Source organism: Chamaea fasciata, unplaced genomic scaffold (genome assembly GCF_029207755.1).
Source record: "Chamaea fasciata isolate MVZ Bird 193981 ecotype frontalis unplaced genomic scaffold, bChaFas1.0.hap1 SCAF_2, whole genome shotgun sequence".
Lineage (NCBI taxonomy): Eukaryota > Metazoa > Chordata > Aves > Passeriformes > Sylviidae > Chamaea > Chamaea fasciata.
The window spans coordinates 4,419,621-4,441,284 of record NW_027094087.1 but is presented as its reverse complement, the minus strand read 5'-3'; the positions used below and the strand labels follow the sequence as shown (position 1 = coordinate 4,441,284).

The following is a 21,664-nucleotide window of genomic DNA, read 5'->3' as shown; positions in this document are numbered from 1 at the left end:
TTAAAGAGCATTGCTTGATCAATCCATCTGGTGTCTGTCTACCATATTATTACACTGCATGCTTTTGACTTAACAGGGCTAAGTAGCCCAAGTGATTGATGGCCAGTGTCTGTGTAATGCAGGTTAAGTAGTCGTTTTCTTATAATGCCTGTCTATGGTCTCATAAATCAGTGGGCTCCCTATTTTTTCCCCTGCCTAGTCTTCCTTTCTGACATTCCCCACCCCTCATCTCGAGGAGGAGATTGTTGCAACTTTCAAGCTACAGTTTTAACAGATTTAAAATAATGTAAGGTCACAGGTAACAGCATTGTGTAAGAAAGAAGTTCTCCTTGTCAGTCTGTCTTGACTTCTCATCTCCAAATCCACTGCTGGCAGTGAATGGCCTGTCCCATCCTCTGTGGGTTGTGGGAGTGCTCAGTAACCTGCAGCTTAAGGAGCAGCTCTTTGTTACTCTGGTTCACTTGAACTCACGTGTGTTTGGGGCTGTGTGAAGATGAGCAGCTCCAAGCAGCCACGTTGGGCACTGTTTGTGGCGCTGCTGCACCTGAACACGGTTCCTCTGCAAACAGGGGCCTGAATAACTTCCCTGAAACAGAGCTCTGGGGGAGTCTTCTTGTCTGCTTGGTTTGGTTTGTGTAATGGGAGGTTGCAAGCCTTCATTCAGGTTTTTTTCCACCTGTTTGGTGAGTATTTTGAAACAAATTCTTCCTGGAGAGACAGAAAAAATCTAAAGTGTGTTTAGATGCTTTTTGATGGATTACCACTGTTACGCTGGCTTACTTCACAGTGTGTTTTTTAAATTTCAGTTGCTCTTGTTATTGTCCTGTGTGGAGATGAAAAGAAAAAGGCTAGTTAGGGGGAACAATATTTTTAAGCAGTTCTCTATGTTTTTATTCTCCAGCTAAATGTCAAGTTGAAGCTTTTTTCTTGAAAACTCAGTTTTTCAGAGATTAACATTTTACATTGAGACCTGTCATTTAATTATAGAAAATTAATAGTCCTGAATGGTTTAAATGCATAAAAGTCGGGTTCTGCAATAATGCAGAGTTTTGGATTATTCCTTTTAACCTTTCATTATACTCATATCTATTAAGCTTATTGTAATTTGCTTCAGAACAAATCAAATATATTTACTAATTCAGTTAGCTACTTTCTGAAATGTGAACTGAACAACCAGAGTGCAAACAAGGAATCTGTAATATTTTGCTTTCCTGTTGTTGATTTAAATGGCAATTGCAGACCATTGTTACAAAAAAAAAAAGTCTCCCAGCTAATATGCTTGATTTGTAACAGAGTTCCATCCTCAAAAAATAAGTTTGAGAGATCTTTGTGCTGATAAGCCTAATGTATTTGAAAACGCCTGAATTTGAGGGGAAGGAAGATTGGTTTATTTGTTTGTTTTGATTTTAAAGCAGAACAGTTCTGGATATACTTTGCCGGGTTGTTTAGTAAATAACTTCGGTTTTATGAACGAGAGTGAAATTCAAATTACCATTCCAAAGGATATTCAGTAGCAGGACTTCTGCTGTGTATGGCATCCAGTTTTATCTCTGAATGCTTGAGTGTAGCTGGCTGTTAGGAAATCTTACATTGGGAATCATTGCTAACTTATATGTCTAACACACAGCTCTTTCTTTTCTTTTTTCTTTTTTTTCTTTTTTTTTTTTGTCTTCTCTTTTTTCCTTTTTTTTTTTTTTTTCTTTTTTTTTTCCCCTTTTCCCCTTTTTTTTTTCTTTTTTTGTCCCTTCTCTTTTTTTTTTTCCCCCCCTTCCCATTTCCTTAAGGATTTGCAGCACTTGCAGCAGCTTCAGCAGCAGAATCTCAACCTGCAACAGTTTGTGTTGGTGCATCCAACAACCAACTTGCAGCCAGCACAGTTCATCATCTCACAAACGCCGCAGGGGCAGCAGGGTAAGTGCTCCTTGCCACGCACAAAAGCAAGTCACACAAAGTGTTTTTTAGGGGAGAAAGTGAAACTCAGGTGGTTCATACCTGGGAATCTCTCAGGGGTTGGGAATTCTTTGGGAATGGACTCACCTGGAACCCTTTGAGCACCTGGAATCCCATGAAAACCCAAAAAAAACCCCCTAAAAATCCCCCCAAATTTTAAAAAAAAAAAAAAAAATCCGGGATTTTTTTTGGGGAATGACAGGATGAATGACAGAATGCCCAGCCTTCTCCCAGGCAGTGGCTCCCAGCCAGCTTTCCCCCCTAGGTTTATATCCTGAGTATGAGACCACGTGGTGTGGAATATCCCTTTGGCCAGTTTGGGTCAGCTGTCATGGCTCTGTCCCCTCCCAGCTCCTTGTGCCTCCCAGCCTGCTTGCTGCTGGAATGTTTGAGAAGCTGAAAACTCCTTGACTCTAAATACTGCTTGGCAATAACTGAAACATCAGTGTATTTGTTATCGACACTGTTCCCATCCAAAATCCAAATCACAGTGGTGTACCAGCTATTAAGAAGAAAATTAACTCCATCTCAGTCAAAAGCAGGACAGACTGGAAAAAGATTACAAAATCAAAAGTCCTTTGGGGAGTTTGGAAAAGTACTTAAGCCTAAAGAGAGTACAATGAATTTTGTCATAAACTGAAATAATTATGAATGCCTTGGGAAAAGAGCTAGAACGCTGGATTTGTGTAACAGCTCTTATAATAATATTTTGGCAATGCACTGGGTGTGACTTACATGCCAAGGACAGACGAGGCAGTGGTAGGTGGTGCTGTATCAGAGCAGTTAAGTTGTTGTACAGCAGCTTTGTTCTGAGGACTGATGTGTTCAGGCTGCAATGCATCACGGTGCTGATTGCACCCCATTTGTTGATGCCCACGGAAAACTGCATTTAGCCACGGCTTCTTATGCTGATATACTCCAATGGCCTTTCTTCCCCCCTTTCTCTTCTACATGAACTCTACTCAGTTGTTCAGGTCTGGTAATCCAAAGATTCTTGCTCAGAAGGCAAATCCTGTTATGCTTGAAGAGTCCTGCAGAGCTTGGCTGTCCTATAAAGCAGCTCTTTGCACCTCATTTTCTTCTGTTCCTTTCAATTTTTTCATGCATCATTCCTTCTTACATACTATGACTTGGATAGAACTGGCTTTCCATTACGCTGAAGGGCTCTTACTGTCTGAATGCCCTCACATTTGAATAAAGGGTTAGTCAAAATTACCTTCCTTTTAATAGGACTTGATTTAGGAGAGATTTTTTTTTACCAGCACTGGTAGAAAATGGCTGAAGGGCTGTTCATGGAAGCATTTAGTGATGTATTGCTTTCTTAAAATGAAGCAGAACTTGTAAACTTAACCTACCGTACTAGAAGAAATCAAACCATTAAAATTTAGTTCAAGAATTCTTCAAAATAGGTGCTTGTTTTTTTTTTCCTAATAAATTCTGTTAAGAAAACAGCAATCAGAAAAGCATTGTTTGGAAAAACTCAATGGTATTGATGTCTGTCTACATTTTTCAGCTAAATTCTGCTGGTTTTCTAAAATACCTCTGAAGATGTTTTACAAAAAGGAGAACTAAGAGAAGCAAATTGTATTTGTCCCCCAAAATGAGTTGTTGGCATTATAGAAGGGAAGCAAGGCTTTCTTGTTTGTTTAAAATCTCCTGGAGTAGAGTAAGTATTAGATGAGATTTTCATAGTGCCTTTTCCAGAGGGCATCTCTGCAAAATTATTTCTTCACTACAATTTAAGACCTGCATGTTGCTGTCATCAGTGACGCAGTGGAGGTAGAGACATCATGTTTTACTGGTAATGTGCAGCCTGGACAACTGAAAAGCTCAAAAATGTAGGAAGATTCATATGCTGAATGCTGACCATAGGCCATTGGTGTATGACAACCTTCCAAACTGAAATGCTTGAATAGATCTCATTTTCTTCATGAGCACTTAATGATAAAGTGACATGTATGTCATAATACCCCTTATGTCACTTTTTGATGTGTTTTTTTTTTTCAGTATTTCATGGTTATTGGTAGAAGATCTCAAACAGTATATTATTATTTATGAGAAAGATTGAGAAAGTGTGTATTTTTGTTTTGTTATTTGCTGTTGCAGCTGACTTTTCCATGTTGTTCTTGTCCTATTGCACCATTAGTCAACTTCAGAAAATAATAAATATTCTGAAGGAACTAGCAGAGAGTTTTCTTCAAAACCAATGACACTCCTTTTTTTATTTTTTTTTTATGCTTCATTGGTACTGCATGGAGCATTTTATATGTACACATTTAACAATGAACATAAAAATTCAGATTTGTGTATAGATTATGTATTCTGGAAGAAATTTCTTGCTTTACAGACTGCGCTACATATTTTGTGTATGCCATGTAGTCATGTAAATGAGAAACACTGTTTCTGAATGAGAAGAGTTCTGAGGGAAATAAGTGAAGAACAGTGTATCTAAACAAGATTGTAGAAGATGTAAACATTTGGTGAAGAAAAATGTTTTACTTGAAGAGGCGAAGGGGTACAGAGAAATGCAGTCATCAGCAATTGTATTTAGATTCTTGACGGGGTTGAACATCATGAGCTAAGATCCAACTTTTGAAAAAGTTTAGGAAATTCAATACCTAAAATATTAATCAGTAATCAGGATGTTATTCTGCTATCTTCCCTCAACACACACATTGTAGCTCCCAGCAGCAGATAGGAAATTTTCCACGTAAATCCACTGCCACATGTCTAATGTAGTCACCTTCTTTTTCCACACGATTTCTGGCCATTTTGGGGCTTTATATGAAACAAATTTTAAAGTTCCCATTTTTCATGGCTGGTAATTGATACCATCATAACTGAAAAAATTGTTTCAAACCTCAGCAGATATGCAGAAGATTGAATGGAAATAGAAATTTGGAATGTTTTCTTATTCAGCGCAACTGTTGTTCATGTTATTGCTGAAGTCACCGGCAGGAATGTAGCACCTTGTTATGTCTTTGTACCTCCTGTATCTGTTCTTGTACCTAATAGAGCTGTCTCTAAAATAATCAATTTAACATCCCTTACTACAATTAGAGCTGCTTCTTAAAAATATTACCCTCATCAGGTGACTGTTCACCTTTTTACTCGTGAGATATTGCCAATACAAATCGTATCAGTAAGAATCTGGATGGAGGGGGAAATGGTGCAGCATTTAATATAAATTAATCTTGCAAACAGGAGTTGTTAAGATCTAAGCAAAGACTGTATCACAATGACATTTAGAAATAGTACTTACAAAGGAAATATCCAGAAGAGCAAATGTGGAGGACAAGCTACTAATTAGCTATAAACATTGACACTGGGTCTACCTAGTCTCAAGTTAATGCTATTTATTATTAAAGACTGTCTTTATCATTTTTTTTTTAAGTTGCCTGGGCCAAATCCAGTCCTGTTTTCTTCTTTCATATATGTCATGCAGACTTTGAGACCTCACTCATGTGGAAGTCATAATGGCTTTGTCTTGCAAGCTAACTTCCAGTGAGAGGATGAGCAGCTTTGGCAGAGATAAAGCAGTCAAGTTCTTACATGAAAAAATTCACTCTTTTGGGAGATCGGTTTGGGATGAATTATGTATTATGCTTCTGGGCCAACTTTTTTAAAATTATGCTGAAAAAGTCTGTGCTTGAATGTTTGCTTTATCTTTTGTTTAATTTTAGATAGAACTGAACCCCGGATCAGTCCTAGGGGACTCTTGGCTGGCAGGAAGAGTTTTTTGGCTTGGAGCATTATTCATGCTACTCTTAAACATTACAGGAAAAATCCTGAATGTTGGTAGATATATTTACTGTAACTATTAAAAAAATAATTAAAGGCCTATAAATGATCATGCTTCTGCATAGATCCTTATCTGCCTCTATGCAGTCATTATTTTAGAGTGTCACATGGGTGATTTGTGTGCCATATTTAATGCAATAATACCACTGGGCTCTTAAAAACCAGGGCAGAGGGTTAGGAATACGACTTCTGTAAAGTATACAAGTACAATGGCAGCTTTTATAGGTTCAAAAAAATCATGTGGGTTGGAAGGGACCTCTAGAGACCAGGTAAAATTGTTCAAAAGAGGTCCAATTACAGCAGCTGTTCAGTGCCTCAGCCAGTTGAATTGAACATGTCCAAGAATGGAGTTTCTGCAACAGTTTCAGGTACAGGCCCCAAGAGTTGACTGTTATCATGTTAAAAAAAAAAAAAAAATAGAAAAAAGAAAAAAAAATTGTTTTCCTGTGTCTAGTTGGAGTTTTCCATGTTCCAACATCCATTGCGTCTCATTACAGTGTACCCTTGAGCAGAGTCCATTTCTGTCTCTGAAGAAAGCAGTAGGATCTCACCTTAGTCTTCTCATTAGGCTGAAAAAAACAGCTCACTTACCTGTTCCAGCCTGTTAGCCCCTCTGGTGGGCCTTGGATGTCCAAAATCCAGGATGGCCCTGTGCCTTGTACTGGGAAACCCAAGGCTGACAGCAGGACCCCTGCTGTGGTGTCGCAGGTGCCAAATGAAGGGGGAGAAGCCCAACCCTTGACCTGCTCGCTGCACTCCTGTGAGTACAGCCCAGGAGGTGGTTGGCTGTCTTAAAGGGCACACTGCCAGTTCCAGTTCATCAGGTTGTCCTCCAGGACCCCCAGGACCTTTTCTTGTGGGACTGCATTCCAGCCAGCCAGTGCCCACCCTGTATTGCTGCACAGGGTTATTCCAGCGCTCTTGCAGAACATTGTGTTTTCCTGCATCAATCTTCCTGAAGTTTCATTTGTCCAGCTAGTCTAGATCCTGGCTTCTGGCCTGTTGACCACTTCCCCATCTTCGGTGTTGTCCACAGACCTGCTGAGACTGTATGTTGTCCCATCAGCCCTCTTGGTAATAAAGATGTTAAGCAGTTCTGGTGCCAGTGGGAGTCTCTAAGGAAACAGCAGTGTTTGAAATGCCAGGATCTCAGCAGGTGCCTAAAAGATGTGGGTTTACTTAGAAAAGGCAATGCTGTGCACTCTGTAAATTAAGTCGCTGAAGTTATTTTGGACCTCAGTGATTTCTTCTCAGGAAAGAAATGAAGGAGAAGCTTGGACTGGTTCAAGTCATGTCGTAAAAGAGCACAACTGCAGCTGCCCACCCGTGAGAGCCAAGGAATGCCCAAAATGTGTGCATGGCAAGTGCCTGAAAAGGCTGTGATCAGGAGGAGAGACACATTGCCTAAACAATCCAGCTGCTTTCCCCATCTCCTGATGGCTTCAGTCAGCTGCAGGTTGAACCGACTTGTTCTGTCTCCGGTTTCTGCCTGTGACACCTTGTGTCAGCACCTCTTACATAGGATAAAATGATGTAAAAACAGAGTAGATTGAACGTGTTCAGGTTATTTTTTACTGATAATTCCATGATAATTACTTCAGACCATGTGAGTGAGAATAAAATTAGGAAGAGTGTAGTCATCTTGTGCTCTTCAGCAAAATTGTTAATGCCAGAAAAACATCCTCTGGGATTTCTCTGGGGACAAAAAGTCACAAAAGGCCAGTCCTAATTACTCTGATTGCAGTCATAAGACAAATCAGTAACTTGTAATCGATGTTGTTACCAGTGGACTAGAACTCAGCGTCATCACTGTCAGCTGCCTGGTTTTTGTTTCATTGTTGGTCAGCCACTCTGTAGTGACAGTGTGATGGGTTTGCCCCTTTCTCTTTCAAGCTGTCAGTTTAAAATTCGCTATCACTGAACCAAGGTCAAACACTCTGCACTTAGAGGTGACTGTTTACTAATTAATATTTAGATTTGGGCAGCTAAAATCATCTTTCGAGTGAACAAATGTTTGCATTGTAAAAAGCAATGTGTAGCTGTAGTAGGTGGCTGTCTTGAAAGTTCCTTGAGCAGCTCTGTTCCCTCACTGTGGCTTTTCAAAAACACAGCTGGAACACATTGATTATGTGGTGCAAAGCAAATTTACATCGTTGTTTGTGCTATGCTAATATGTTACATAAGCAGCTGGCTTATTCTATAGGTCCTGAGCATCTTGATACCAACACATTCTGTTTAAAATACATATTCAGCTCTTTGTTAAACAAAAACCAAATATCGCTGTCAGATGATAGTTCTTCTTGGCTTGTGTGTCCCTTACTGAGGATACGTTTTCTCCTCCTTAACTGTGGTAATCCCTCTTTCCATGTCTCTTATGGCCTTAACCTCACATGAAACATCCAGTGCCTCACTCAGTATTTATCAAGTCCTAAATTCTGTTTCCCCTGCCTTTATTCTGCTAAGAGGTAGATCAGGCAGCTGATGATGTTGAATTTAAGTGGTACATAGTCTGATGATGGCATAGCAGTCCATCCATCTGTTGCTCCCCCCGGTTTTAGGGACTAGATATATTGCAGTGTAAGTTTAATTAGTCAGGTTCTTAAATTATTATAGTGGAAATTGATAGTTGTAGCCAGGAGGTACCTAAAAATAACAGCTAATATTTTTCACAGTAAAATCGAGGGATTTGACTAACTGTAGGTATATTTTTTATCAAGATTCTGTCCCTTAAAAATAGATACATTTTTGCCTTAGAAATGCAAAAAAAAAAAAAGCTTCTAGTTAAAATATTTAGATGCAGGCATGTATCTCAGTTTTCTCAGAGACTTAATAAACTGTACAGATTGTGGACTGTAAGGGAGTTTATTCATAGATCGACAGCATATTCTACATATTGGTTCTATCAGTTGCAACTGTTCTTTGATGTTGTCACCTTTTCATAGTAGCAGGGTTTTCCTCTATTCAGTGTAGTGTTTATTCTATGTGTTAAAATCGAGCAGTGTTCAGTATTTTACCTAAACTTTAATTCCAATTACTTTTCCAAAAGATTCTTGCATTATTCGACTCAGGGAGGGAGTTATCTAGGCTTGTTGTGTCTTCTGGTGTGGTCTGCTTAAGTCCGCCAGAAAGCTTCCTTCTTGTTAGGCAGCTGGCATAGGGTGGTTTGGAGAGGAAGGAGGGTGATCAAGAGGCCAGATTTGTGGGTTTGATTAGTATTCAGTTGTTGAATTTGCTCTCATTAGTGCTCAGTGTTTTTTTATCACTCTGCAATTCTTGGTCAGCTCTTGGTTACCAGGAGTATCCAAACTCTGCATGCTGAAAAGGGCAGTAAATAATTCCTGCACACAGGACTGGGATGAGCTAGATCGTTACCAACAGTTTCTGCAGAGGAGACTTACGCGCTTCTCCATCTTACCCTTCTATCACCACTTAATCTTCAGGGAAACGCAAGGGGATTTGGGGCTGAAAACTCCAAAGTCTGAATATATCTATGCAAGGATGAAACGAAAGCTCACATCTCATTTTTTTTTTTTAACTTTCCATCATTTGGCAAGACTCTTGTGTTACCTCATTTCATGTTTTAGTGGTTTTGAACGACAAACCAAACGCATCCTTTTCTCTCTCCAGGTCTCCTGCAAGCGCAGAATCTCTTAACGCAACTACCTCAGCAAAGCCAAGCCAACCTCCTGCAGTCTCAGCCAAGCATCACCCTTGCCTCGCAGGTCAGGCCTTTTTCCTACACTTCATGACTTGCTTTGAGGGGATTTAAACTATGGCAAGTGAATGGGCCCTTTGTATTAGTTACCTGAACAGATGTTGTAGCTATAATAGTGGATTTGTCTTTCTAGATAGTTCAGGTTTGTAGCTCCCACCCCAGTGTGCCTCTTTCCAGGCTTTAACATTCTAAAGTGGGTTTTTAGGTGGAAATTTTCATGATTGATACCTTGAGTTAATGGCACTAAAGCATCATTTGATTTCCTATAAGGTTTTCTTGGAAATTCAGAGGAGTGAAGGTGTGAGCTCCCTCAAAAGCTCCAAAAGGGGATTACTGACAAGTCTCTTTCTGAAGATTGCAGTGGTAATCTATCTTTTTTTTAGTGTAGTTATTTTGCAATCACTGCTAAGTCATTGCCAGTCTTACCAGTTACCATCTGTGAAACTAAAGAGATTGTTAGAAATGAAATATTCGAATATTCTGATAGATGTATATTAAAATATTAGAGTTCTGTGATTAAGTTTTCAGACTGTAAGAAAAGCAATTTTAAGGTTGCATGTGCCTGTAAATTTAGTTGTGCTTGGCTCTGGGTTTTACTGTGCAGTTTAGTTTCATGGCTGCATGCTGTTTCTCAAATACCGTGTAATATCACACAGTATCTTCCTGCCACCTCGGTTACATGTAAGAATTTTCTAGTCTGCAATAAGGTGCCTGAGTCTGTCAGAGTCTTAGAAAACTACATTTTCTATTATACCTCCTCTAGTATTTTTTCATCCACCATGTGGAAAATGGAATTTGTCCCACCTCTAGTTCATACCTCAGCTGGCAGCATGATTCCTCACTCAAGATTATTCCTGGATTTAAAAAAAAAAATACAAAAGCTATTAAGAAAGAATAAATTATGTAAAGTGGGTGAAATCAGTGAAGACATATTGCAGTAATTACCCACTATGATTAATGTAAATTAAAAAATATTAAAAACCTGTAAGCATGACGCATGTATCTGCAATCCTAGAAAGATCATATATGATTATAATATTTCTTAAGTAATGGAATTATAGATCTTGACCTCCTCCTACCATCTGCAGTGCACTGCAAAACACTGCACTAACCCAGGAGGAAAACAACATAAAGAGTTCTGTAAAGACTGAGCTATATGTAGGCCATTTCTTTTAGAAGAGCCTTTTCTGAACCTTTGCATAGACTTTGCATAATACTCGAGGGCTGCCTGGTCATGAGGCTGTTCTTATTTGCCCTGAAGGAGTCCAGAGTTTCAGAACTGGGCCTAGGACATAGGGGCATGAAATCACCTTTAACTGAAGAGCCACAGCTAAACTGACTAGAATTTTCTCTGGAGTAAATGATTTGTCTCTGCATCTCAGCATGCAAGAAGGTAGAGCTATGCACTCAAAACATGTTTCTAGTGTTCTTGATGCACATAAAGCCTGAACTGTGTAATACCAGATCTAAATATATTTTGTTCACCTGTGAACATTTTCCAAGGTGCTAATTCTTTTCCAGATATTTATTGTAGTTGCATTGTAAAATGCGTTAGTATGCCAGTGTTCAGGAATAATGAGCCTTCCATGGACTTCCTAGAAAATTAGCCTTTATACAGAAGAAAAGTGTGACATAAAATGAATCATTTCCTGCAGATTGCCTTTGCTTAATTTCTTGTGTCACCAGTATGTTCATTTTATTGTTGCAACTATCGATGGAAAGGTTAGAGGTAAATCTAGTTTTTTTCTTCCTGAAGAGCTGAGTCAGTCACAAGAGATGGCATTGAAGGAAGCTTGCCATGTTTGTTGCATCTGTACGTGCTCACTCTTCCAGGATTAAATAGGAAATTTGAATCTTTTGGGCTGATGGCAATTGCCACCTCACAAGGCCAGTAGATTAAATTTTAAATTTTTTAAAAGGCATGGATGCCAAGGTGTCTATAAGTGATAGAAGTGTATCAAGTAGAGTGTGTTCAGCCTTTCTTTGAGCAGCTTCTGCAGCAAGTGGAAGTTGTTGGTTACCTTTGAACGTCTCTTTCTTTTCTTTGACTGGTTATGACAGAACCTTTAAAAGCCTGTCATACTATTGTAGTTCTGGATTGTGTTTGCTCGTTCTGGAGAGGAATGTTAATAAATTGGAGGAACTTCCCGATTGCAGGCACTGTCCAGTTCACTGCCCTCTCTCACAAGAACATCACATACCTTTTAGGAATTTAATTTCTGTTGATTGTCCCCTTAAGTCTGATCTCTATCTTTCCCTTGCTGTCTCAATAGCCAGCAACCCCAACACGCACAATAGCAGCGACCCCCATTCAGCCACTTCCACAGAGCCAGTCAACACCAAAGCGAATCGACACTCCCAGCTTGGAGGAGCCCAGTGACCTTGAGGAGCTTGAGCAGTTTGCCAAGACTTTCAAACAAAGACGGATCAAACTTGGATTCACTCAGGTGAGACTGCGTACCTTAGTGCCTGCCAGTGTGGAACCTGAGGTCTCATCTTTCAAGTCTGGGGGGAGACTACAATTCCATCATTTCCTAGGAGAACCTGCTTAAATAGGGTTATGCTCTGGCCTTTATGTGGGGGATTTCTAAGAAATAACAGAAAAAGCCATACATCCATCTTACTTCCCTGTTGGTTTTAAAGCATAGCCATTTTCCCAGCAGGGGAAAACGTGCATTTACCAGCTCCAGATGTCATTGCATGTGCACTATTCATTCTATGGGATGTGACATGAATGGGACAAAGCACTTTAAAGCTGCCTTCAGAAGTACAAAGTTCCAAAAATCATACAGTACAATTAACTGCTCTGTGTGTTTAAAAATTGTATCGCATCTGTGCAGTTGCTTTGGATGTCAAAGGGTTTTTATCTCTCAAGCGTATTTTCCTATTAAACATCAATGATTTCTGTATTTAATGCTTTTGCTAAGGTTCCTAAACAAAACCTGAAAGGACTGTCACCTTTGAAGTTTTTTTCCTTACAAGGGTGAACTGGAGTTGTGGTTTGTTTTGGTTTGTTTAAAAGCTCAGACATACCCATAGAGCAGAAGAAAAGTAATCTTGAACAAACTGAAGGTGGTTGAATGAAGACCACAATTAAAAGTACAAAGTGCATTTGTATGTTCCATTATTCTGTTGAAAGGAACTTGGTTCCAAGAGTCCTTTCTTATTAATATCAAAATTATTTTTTCCCCCTGCAAAAATTAAAATATCTCCCCAGGTAAACAATTAGTTTTGACAGGAGTCTGTGGTTAAGCTTAAGCATGTTTTCACTAGAAGAAAGAGCATGTGAAAATCAAAGTATTTAGAAGTCTGAGCTCAGAGCAGTCAGTCCAACTTATGTGATGGAATAGAATATGTAAATCTACTCTAGTATGTGCTGAAGTCAGATTTATTTTTCTGGCGAAGTCCTAAATTGAAAAATCAAAGGTCATAATGAAAGTTCCTGGCAGCATCTTAATTTTAAGTCAAGAACAGAATGTTCTTAGTCAAATGAAGTGCATTTTGCTGGCATGTGTGCCTCCTTCCCTCCCTTCTTTCCACTAGAGGGAGGCACAGAAATACAAGTGATGGACACACACAAAAGCTCGAATGGAGCAGCACAGAATAGGGTAAAATACAATAGCTTCCCTATAGCCTGACAGAGGAGGTTCGTGTAGATCTCTCATTATTGTGTTTAATCTGCCCTGCTGTGAGATGATTATAAAGGCTCAACTAGACTTTTTAAGTTATGTGTTAACCTTTCCTTATTGACCCTGTTATGAATTTTCATGGTGAGGAAAAATGAACACAACTGCTCAGGCTCACATGTCAGTATTTGCTTTTCAGATTAAAAAAGGGGAATCTTGAGAATGTGATAAAATTACATTTGGTCATTCCTATCCTACTCTGAGTTTGTATGTGTGTAATTAGGCTGTTCTAATAACTTCAACCTAATTGCATAATTGGATGATAATTAGAGACCCTGATTACTTTGGTTTCCTATAGTTGGATAAATAGACTGTCTTTCAGAGGATAAAAGAAATTTATTTCCAGCAGTACTGTAAGCTTTTTCAGACTCACGCCACCCCTGCCTTTCAAAAATAATTGTAAGATTTAGTTTGCATTGCAAACTAATCACTTACTCCATTCTGTTGTGTGAACAATAAAACAGGTTTTGAATTTCAGCAGTTCTGCCTCTTCTCCCACCCTGAAATGTGGGTGATGCATTTAAATCCCTTTGTTTATTTTCCTTAAAAATGCCTCCATGTTTGACATACAGAGACACAATGAGCAAACTGCACCTTAGCATCATTGCAGCCCTGGGACTAATTGCTCAGTCCAGATTCAGGTGACGTGAGTGGACATTTTAGACAATGTTGTTTTTATTCTGTGAAAGGTATTGCCTCTGTTAGACCATCTGAGCTTCTTAACAGACCAGTACACACAACGATGATGTACTTCATAATCAGTTTCAGTTCATTACCAGAGCTTCAGTCAACCTACAGAGCAGATCAGATGTGTTTACAGTGCCTTTATACTCTGTTCCGTCCTATTCGTGGGCCATCCCAATATATAAAATTCTCATCCCAATATGTAAATTCCTTTGCCTACAGCTGAAATGCTGCCACCTTTTGGCATTGACAAAGAAATGGTTAACTATTCATTTTAAATCAGACGGCAAATGTTTGTAAGAACAACATAAATCCAGAATTAAATTTAGTTGGGGGACTGGAGCAAATTTCATAACTCTTTCCTGCCAAGACATAAATCAACTTATCTCTAAAACGGCTTACATAGCCAGGTTTTCTTCTTCATAAACCCAGAAGAGCATCCACATTACCCCTTTTGGAATGATTTATGAGTTTTAAAATGCACAGAATCCTGGCATATGAGTAGAAGCATAAATGTGAGTTCCCACGTGTTTCCTCTGATTGAAGGGCACACAAACCAATTGTTCTGGTCCTCCTCTAGGAAGGAAATTGTTTCCTTTGCTCGACCTGCACAATTTACTAAGCTTCCCAAAGGTTGTTTTCTTCCTGGCTTGTGTGTGGCCACTCTGCATGCTGTCAGTGTACTCATACCCAGCTGTGGTTGTGGAGCTGACTCAGAGAAAAGCGAGCTTTATGCCCAATCCAACTAACCCATTCGCAATTAAACTCCACTAACTGTGCTCCAGCTTTTCAGCCTCTTCTTCCAGACTTCTCATACTTTGCTTTGTGAAAAAAAAAATAAAAGTCTAAATAAAGCTACTTTAGACCAAATGGTATACTTGACAAGTGCCATTTTTTTTCCAAAGGGCAGGACCTTCCAGCTTTAAAACAAAGCATGAAGATATTACGGTGTTTTTAATGGCCACAATCAAGAATGGATTGATTTTTTTTTTTAAACACAACTTTCCAAGTGTATACTACATAGCTATATAATATATACATAAGTATTAGGATAAGCACAATGTCTGCTAGCGGAATAGCTAGCTAAAACCGAGTTTAAAAAGCAGTAACAGATGTAAAGAGGTGATCATCTGCCTGTAAATCTCCTGGATAGCTTTCTGGCAGATGGGTAATGGTAGTCAAGACTGCAGTTAATCATTATTTGAAATGGTTCAACTTCTTGTCTGCTTTGAAATTTGTATCTATTGGGGAGAAATTTGGTTTGAACCTCAGCAGATACTAACAGTTCAGATAAGAATATTTCTGCATCTATTTAAATGTGATATATGTTCGCAGACATCTTTTCTAGAGTATTATCTACAAATTTGAGAATGTGAATTCTTTGCATTTCTGCTTATTTGAACTTTCCTTCTTCAGTGTGAAATATGCAGAAAAACTTAAATCTGCTCCTAAAGAGAGCTTGGCCTTTACTTACTTTAAAGAACAACGAAAAAATGACGAGTTAATATTCAGTGGAATGTGCTGCTCAGTGATAATGCTAAGAAGACAAAGCATCAGGGATTTCCTGGAAAGAGTTATATGGTTAAACTGACTGAAGTTTGACATTTCTTTATGATTATTGCTTTAGCATGAATCTTGGTAGCGCTGAGAAAGCCTCTGTGAAACTGAAATCCCACGCAGCAGTGGAGTCACTAAGAGAGCATCAGAATGTGACAGGATTCCTTGCTTTGGAAGTGCCTATGTCAGTGAATCCCTTTTTTCTCTTTCTTTGTCCAGGGTGATGTTGGGCTCGCTATGGGCAAACTCTATGGAAATGACTTCAGCCAAACTACCATCTCTCGCTTTGAAGCCTTGAACCTCAGCTTTAAGAACATGTGCAAGTTAAAGCCACTTCTGGAAAAGTGGCTCAATGATGCAGGTGAATGAGTCTGTGTATTTCTTCACCAGCCTACCAAAATCAATAGGATTCTGAAAAGCTGCTTCGTTTGTGCCCTTATGGTTTTATGAAGCTACCAGGCTTTGTAGCTGCCCATGGGACAAATGAGGGTGTAGAAATAAGGGTCCGTAGTTCCCTTTCCATGTGCCTCTATGCATCCAAAGTAGTTCTAGTACAAACTTTCAGAAATGTGTTCTCTAGACAGCTGAACAATTGCATGGGGTGAGGTGCAATATGTGTCATGGTTTTCCTCCTTCGTGTATGTTAATGCATATAACTTCTAATCCTCTCCTAGCTTTCTTTTTCAGATGTATGGTAGGGAGAGGTTTGCATGATTCGTTGTTTCAGTAGGCAGAGCTTATTGCATCCATCTCCTTCCATACCCCTGTGTGCATTCCTTTTATCTCTCTCCAAGGGTCCAGATAAATAATCTTTTTCCCTGTAGGAAGAGTTTTTTTGTGGGTTAGGTTTTGCTTTTTCCCTCCCATATTATTTTTTTTTCTGGGGTACAAGTTATTCTCTATGCCAGTGTTGGTAGTGTTCGTTTTTTTTTTAATCTCCCACCAGCAAAAGGAGCTCATGTGGTGGTGCTAGGTGTTAGGATAGAAAGTGTTTGAGAGTGCTGTCAGCCAGTTTTTTCTTCCAAGTATGCAACTGTACATAGCATAAAACTGATGGATATGTTAAACAGATGGCAGGGATGGTGTGTGCCTTCCTATTTTTACCAAAATGGAGAGAGCTTTACGCTGGCGCCCACAGCATTCTCTGAAATTTTGAAAGTAATTTCATGCGGTGTTGAAAATTTGTCCTGCATTGCGAAGAGGAAATGTCACTCTGTTGTGCTGACAGGGGTTATCATTAGTTGTTCTAGGTCTATGATAGAAAACATAAATACCTCCACACTGGGTGCTCAAGTCCACAGGACAGCAGTCCCCAAACCTTCCAGCAACATTGGATGGATCCAGTACTGCAAGGAGTGTCATAGGGTTTTTTTCCTTATAGCCTGAAGAGATTACTTGTCTCTGTAAAGTTAAGTAAAGGACTGTGAACAGTGTTGGGGCTCTTCACATCCTGCAAGTGGGGAACCATTGTCTTTGGCTCTGACTCAGTTTCATGGAAATCTTTGGAAGAAAGATTCAGGCAACTTTAGAGGCTGCTGTTTTACTTTTAGGTAAAAATAGACAGGAGAAGCATACCAATGATTCCAGAATTTATGGAATTTATGGAATTCAGCTGGTTCTCAGTGGAGTTTTCAGGCTGAGGAAGGGTTTCCACATGTTTACAGGTGCCATTCTATTAAAAAAAAAAAATCTAGAAAATCCTTGCCCATTTGAGTCTATCAGAATAATGGTGCGCACTGCGAACTTCGACACCCACTAACGCCAAGTGCAATGAGGGAACTGCAGCCACAATTAATCATTTTGTTCAAATTCCCTGCTGAAACTTGCCTTTTGGTTAGATTGCTCTTCCTGCTGCAGAGTGGGGTTAAACGTTCTCTCTTTGCGCCTCTGTGAAGCCAGAAAGACAGGATTAGGGGTTAAGAGCCCTGGTGAAGTTATGTAGAGTGGTTGGTAGCACTGAGTATCTGCTAAGCTGTCCTGAGAGAGGAGACTGAACGTGTGAAGCTGGTTATGAACTTCTCTTCCTCAAGTGTTTTGTAGAGTGGGTAAAAGAAATTTCAGGCTGCTCAGATTTTTTTCCTAACTGCCTGTGACTTTCAGCTATAGCTCGTGGATATCAAGTACTACTTTTTCCTTTAAATTGGGGCTTGCAATGAGTGAGTGGGGAGTAGAATGAGATATGGTAGACAAACTGTATAGGTGTTATAAAATGGATACTGTGGTAGCATAGAGGAGCAGAGGGCATCCTCTGGCCTTACTTGTAGCTTTTTAGTTTCAGGTATATGTTGTAATTTGTAAATACAGTGATTAATGCATGTGATCTTCATAAACCTCTACGTATTTGGAATAGACAGAGCGGGTCTTAACATACCTTGCACAGGTGGAGAACACTTGCATTAGACTGCACTGAATTCAGATGAAATCTCCTGATTTGTATTACTTCCGTCCTTTTCAGAAAACCTCTCATCTGATTCAACTCTCTCCAGCCCAAGTGCCCTGAATTCTCCAGGGCAAGGGATCGAAGGCTTGAACCGTAGGAGGAAGAAACGCACCAGCATAGAGACCAACATACGTGTGGCCTTAGAGAAGAGTTTCCTGGAGGTCAGTGGAGCACAGTGGTGCTGTGCTCAGCCTATGAAGAAATGGAGAAACTGCACTTAACAATTATGTGTGTCAGAGTGAACGCATTGCTGTGCTTTTTAGGAAGGTGCCAGTACTAAACAAAGGGAATACAAAAGCCGTGCCAGGAAACATGCATCAACACCTGCTTCACTTTAAAAATAAACACAGACCCCCTCAGAAAAGCTCGCTGGTTCTTGCAGTTCACTGACTTGGTGATCTTGCATTCCAGGATACTCAGACCTAGGTTTAAACACTACTCTACATGAGGATGGATAAATGGGGCAATAGTCTAAACGCACATAATCGGAGGTTTTTAACTGGAGGGCGGAAGCATCTACTGTGGTTTGTCTCTACTGCACCACTGACCAGATTCTGGATCTAAATCACCGATTCAGTTTCTGCCTACTGGAGAAGAAGCCGTGATGCAAAACTCCAGGAGGCAATTTCAGATCTTTTCAAATACCATTTTTCTTTTGTCAGAACCAAAAGCCTACCTCGGATGAGATCGCCATGATAGCTGACCAGCTAAACATGGAGAAGGAGGTGATCCGCGTTTGGTTCTGTAACCGGCGCCAGAAGGAGAAAAGGATCAACCCACCCAGCAGTGGTGGAACCAGCAGCTCGCCCATCAAAGCAATTTTCCCTTGTCCAACCTCACTGGTAAGAGTCAAGAGCTGTGCTGACAAAGATCACTGGTGGAGGTAGTTCTGCTGTGCTCGCTGGAAGCTACACATGCTGCATCTTCTTTGTACAGCAGACTGGTTCTGACATGTTTATATTTTACTGGCATTTTGAGTGTTCCACCTGGATAGTGTCTAAGAGAGATAATGCTTACAAATCAGGCACTAGTCAGGCCTTCAGTGAGGGTGTTTTATTTAGTCAGCTCATGAACAAATATTTTGACTACCAAATTTGCACTTGGCATGATTGCTTTGAAGTTACTTCAGACAGTACCTTCAGTTTATATCTGGGCTTTCCTTCTTTAACCCAATTTAAAAAAAAAATAAAATAATAGTAATTTTTTAAAGGGCTTAATAGCTCTCCCTCTCCCCTCTTATTTTAGCAGCTCTGGTCAGTAAATGAGCAGCAGTAAAATATATCCTGCACTGGAACAGTTTTCCCAGAGAGGCTGTGGAGTCTCCCTTACTGGAGATACTCAAGAAGCATCTGGACTCAATTCTGTGCCATGTGCTCTAGGACTGACCCTGCAGGGAGGTTGGACCAAAGGACCCATTTTGGTCTTTTCAAATCTTACCCATCTTTTGGTTCTGTATCATTTGGAGACTTAGGTCACGCAAATCCAATGATACCACTGTTGTTACTTCTAGTCAGAAATTATTTATATAAAAGAAAGACATGGAACAAAAGAACAGTTTAGCTAATACTCATGTAATTAATTTCCCACACTTGTATTTACCTCAGGTAAACACAAACTTCATGAAAATAAGAGTAACAAAACACATGCATCAAGGTTCCTTCAGCACCTTTGCTACCAATGTCCATGGAGGTCTGTTTTCATAAATAGAAACAGTAGCTATTAGATTTCATAGTAGCTATGCTAATAGGAATGTGGTGGAATTTATGTAGCCTGTAGCTGTCCTTTTGTAGTATTTATTCCACCCTCATCACCGTAGTAGCTAATATCTTCCAGTACTTCATTAAACCATTAATTTTGGTGACGTGTTATTCTCTCCCCTCATCCTTGTCTCAGGGTGTGTGCATGCAACCTTTTGTTTCAGGGGAAGGGCTGTGTTAAGTGTACTTAGTCTTTTTTATTATTGTTGTTGTTTTGAGGGGTTTTTTGGGGGTTTTTTTGTTGGTTTTTTTTTTTTTTTTTTTTTTTTTTTTTTTTTTTTTTGCAAAGCAAGGTTGCATGCCTTGCTGCCAAAGCAGAATATAGTGAGATTTATGGTAGTGTGTTTAAGTAACTGTGCAAGTTCCCTCAGACTGTAACTTAAAGGAGCTTTCCTACAGAAATTTTCCTGTTGCTATAATCTGCCATTGTATGTAAGAAATGGAGGCGTTAACCACAGTCTCCCTTTCATCAGTGAAATTTCACTAATGTTTTCACTCATTCTAAGCTTCTCTTTCGACTGTGCTGTTACACAAATGGATGCTCCAGCCCTGCTGCCCCCAGCCTTCACTGACTGTGTGCTTTGTTGATTCCTTGTGTCAGCTCTGGAGATTGTGTCCATAGGATGCTTGCACTTAGTTTAGTAGTTTGACTGCAAATTAGCCATGTGAGGAACAGTGATGAATTTTCAGCGTGGTTAGATAAGCAGTGTGACTTGCAGCCTGGCTGCACGAGGGCCAGGGCTCTGCAGCAGGATTGGAGGGGAAGGCTCCTTTTGGGGGCAGCCTCCTTCTGCATTGGCTGGAGTCACTCACTGTGACCACGGGGGTGAGCTGTATTAATTCCAGGTCATTCTCTGCCCTGAAATAGGGAGTGTGACCTTGGCCTTAACTGCTTGCTGGACAGATGACAGATGCAGTGGCTGGGCTGCATTAGTGGGAGGTGTGCTGTGTATCCAGCTCCTCTTTATTTCATACACTGTTTGAGATGGGCAGAAAGCTTTCAGGTCTGGCCCAGTTGCCCCAGTCTTGTTTAAAATGCGTGAAGCATTTGACTCCCTCTAAGAGGATGTGTAGCATGAGAGATATTTCTCTGATAATAGACTTAAGGTAAGAGAGTGGAAAGGAGGAATTTCTAGCCTATATCCTTGGCTATGTTCTCTTTGGCAATTCTAAAGGATTCATTTCTCTCATTGATGTATAACAGCCTTCAGATATTACTGTTGGACACCATTTCTTGTCCGTAGGAAGTCCTTTCTTTATATTTCATTTTTCCTTATAAGCTCGTTTCTCCAGCCTTAAATCTTTAGTGTTTATCTGTAATGTCTTCAGTTTATTGTAGCTTGCTTGTAATAAGCCATCCACAATTGAAAACTCCATTTGTATGTTTTAAAATTCTGAGATTCTTCCTCTGGCACAAGGAAACTTATCAAAGTAAAGCTTATAGTTGGGTTGAATAAAACTGAAATGTTATTCTGCTTCTCCATACAAACACATTACCCTAAATACCTTTGTTAATGCTGGGTCATTTGCATAATTTTATCAGAAAAAGAGATTCAGAGCTGAAAAAATGTTCAAGCAAGAAAAATGAAAGTAGAAATAATATATTTTGTAACTCTTTCTGTAAGAGTTCCTCCATTAAAACGAGGTGCTGTCTTTGTGGGGTGGCAGAGAAAGGGCTGACTTGCGGTCTTGAGACAATGTGGATAGGGGTGTATCTCCTTTCATAAACCGAATTATTAGGAATAAAGATATTGCTGGTAATTAGAGAAGGTGCTATGGTTGTTTCATTAAATGATAAAGTAACCAAGTTACAAAACAGTTAGTTCATATGCAGTGTTTCCCCTGATAACTTCCTCAGGTGAGGGCGGAAAGAAAGAAATCCAGGTCTAGCATGTAGCTGTCTTTGAGCAGCTGAGCAGTTTTATTCGTTTTTGACCTCCAGGTGGCAACCACGCCAAGCCTTGTGACTAGCAGTGCAGCTACAACCCTGACTGTCAACCCCGTGCTCCCTCTGGCCAGTCCTGCTGTCACCAGTCTGTCAGTCACAGGTAAGGGCTCATCTCTGCTGCCGCCA

General features: G+C 39.9%; 1 protein-coding gene across 6 annotated transcripts in view; it reads left to right on the top strand.

Moving 5' to 3' along the window:
* POU2F1 (POU class 2 homeobox 1) overlaps positions 1-21,664 on the top strand; it is a 107,677-nt gene that overhangs the window by 76,882 nt on the left and 9,131 nt on the right. For 3 of the 6 annotated variants that reach the window (XM_066208037.1, XM_066208020.1, XM_066208054.1), the window contains 7 exons: positions 1,785-1,911; positions 9,379-9,473; positions 11,740-11,913; positions 15,613-15,754; positions 17,849-17,994; positions 18,496-18,675; positions 21,533-21,638. In XM_066208037.1, the coding sequence (XP_066064134.1) occupies positions 1,785-1,911; positions 9,379-9,473; positions 11,740-11,913; positions 15,613-15,754; positions 17,849-17,994; positions 18,496-18,675; positions 21,533-21,638 (970 nt within the window). The remainder of the gene's footprint in view (positions 1-1,784; positions 1,912-9,378; positions 9,474-11,739; positions 11,914-15,612; positions 15,755-17,848; positions 17,995-18,495; positions 18,676-21,532; positions 21,639-21,664) is intronic. The other 3 variants (XM_066208028.1, XM_066208045.1, XM_066208058.1) reach the window with 1 other exon arrangement.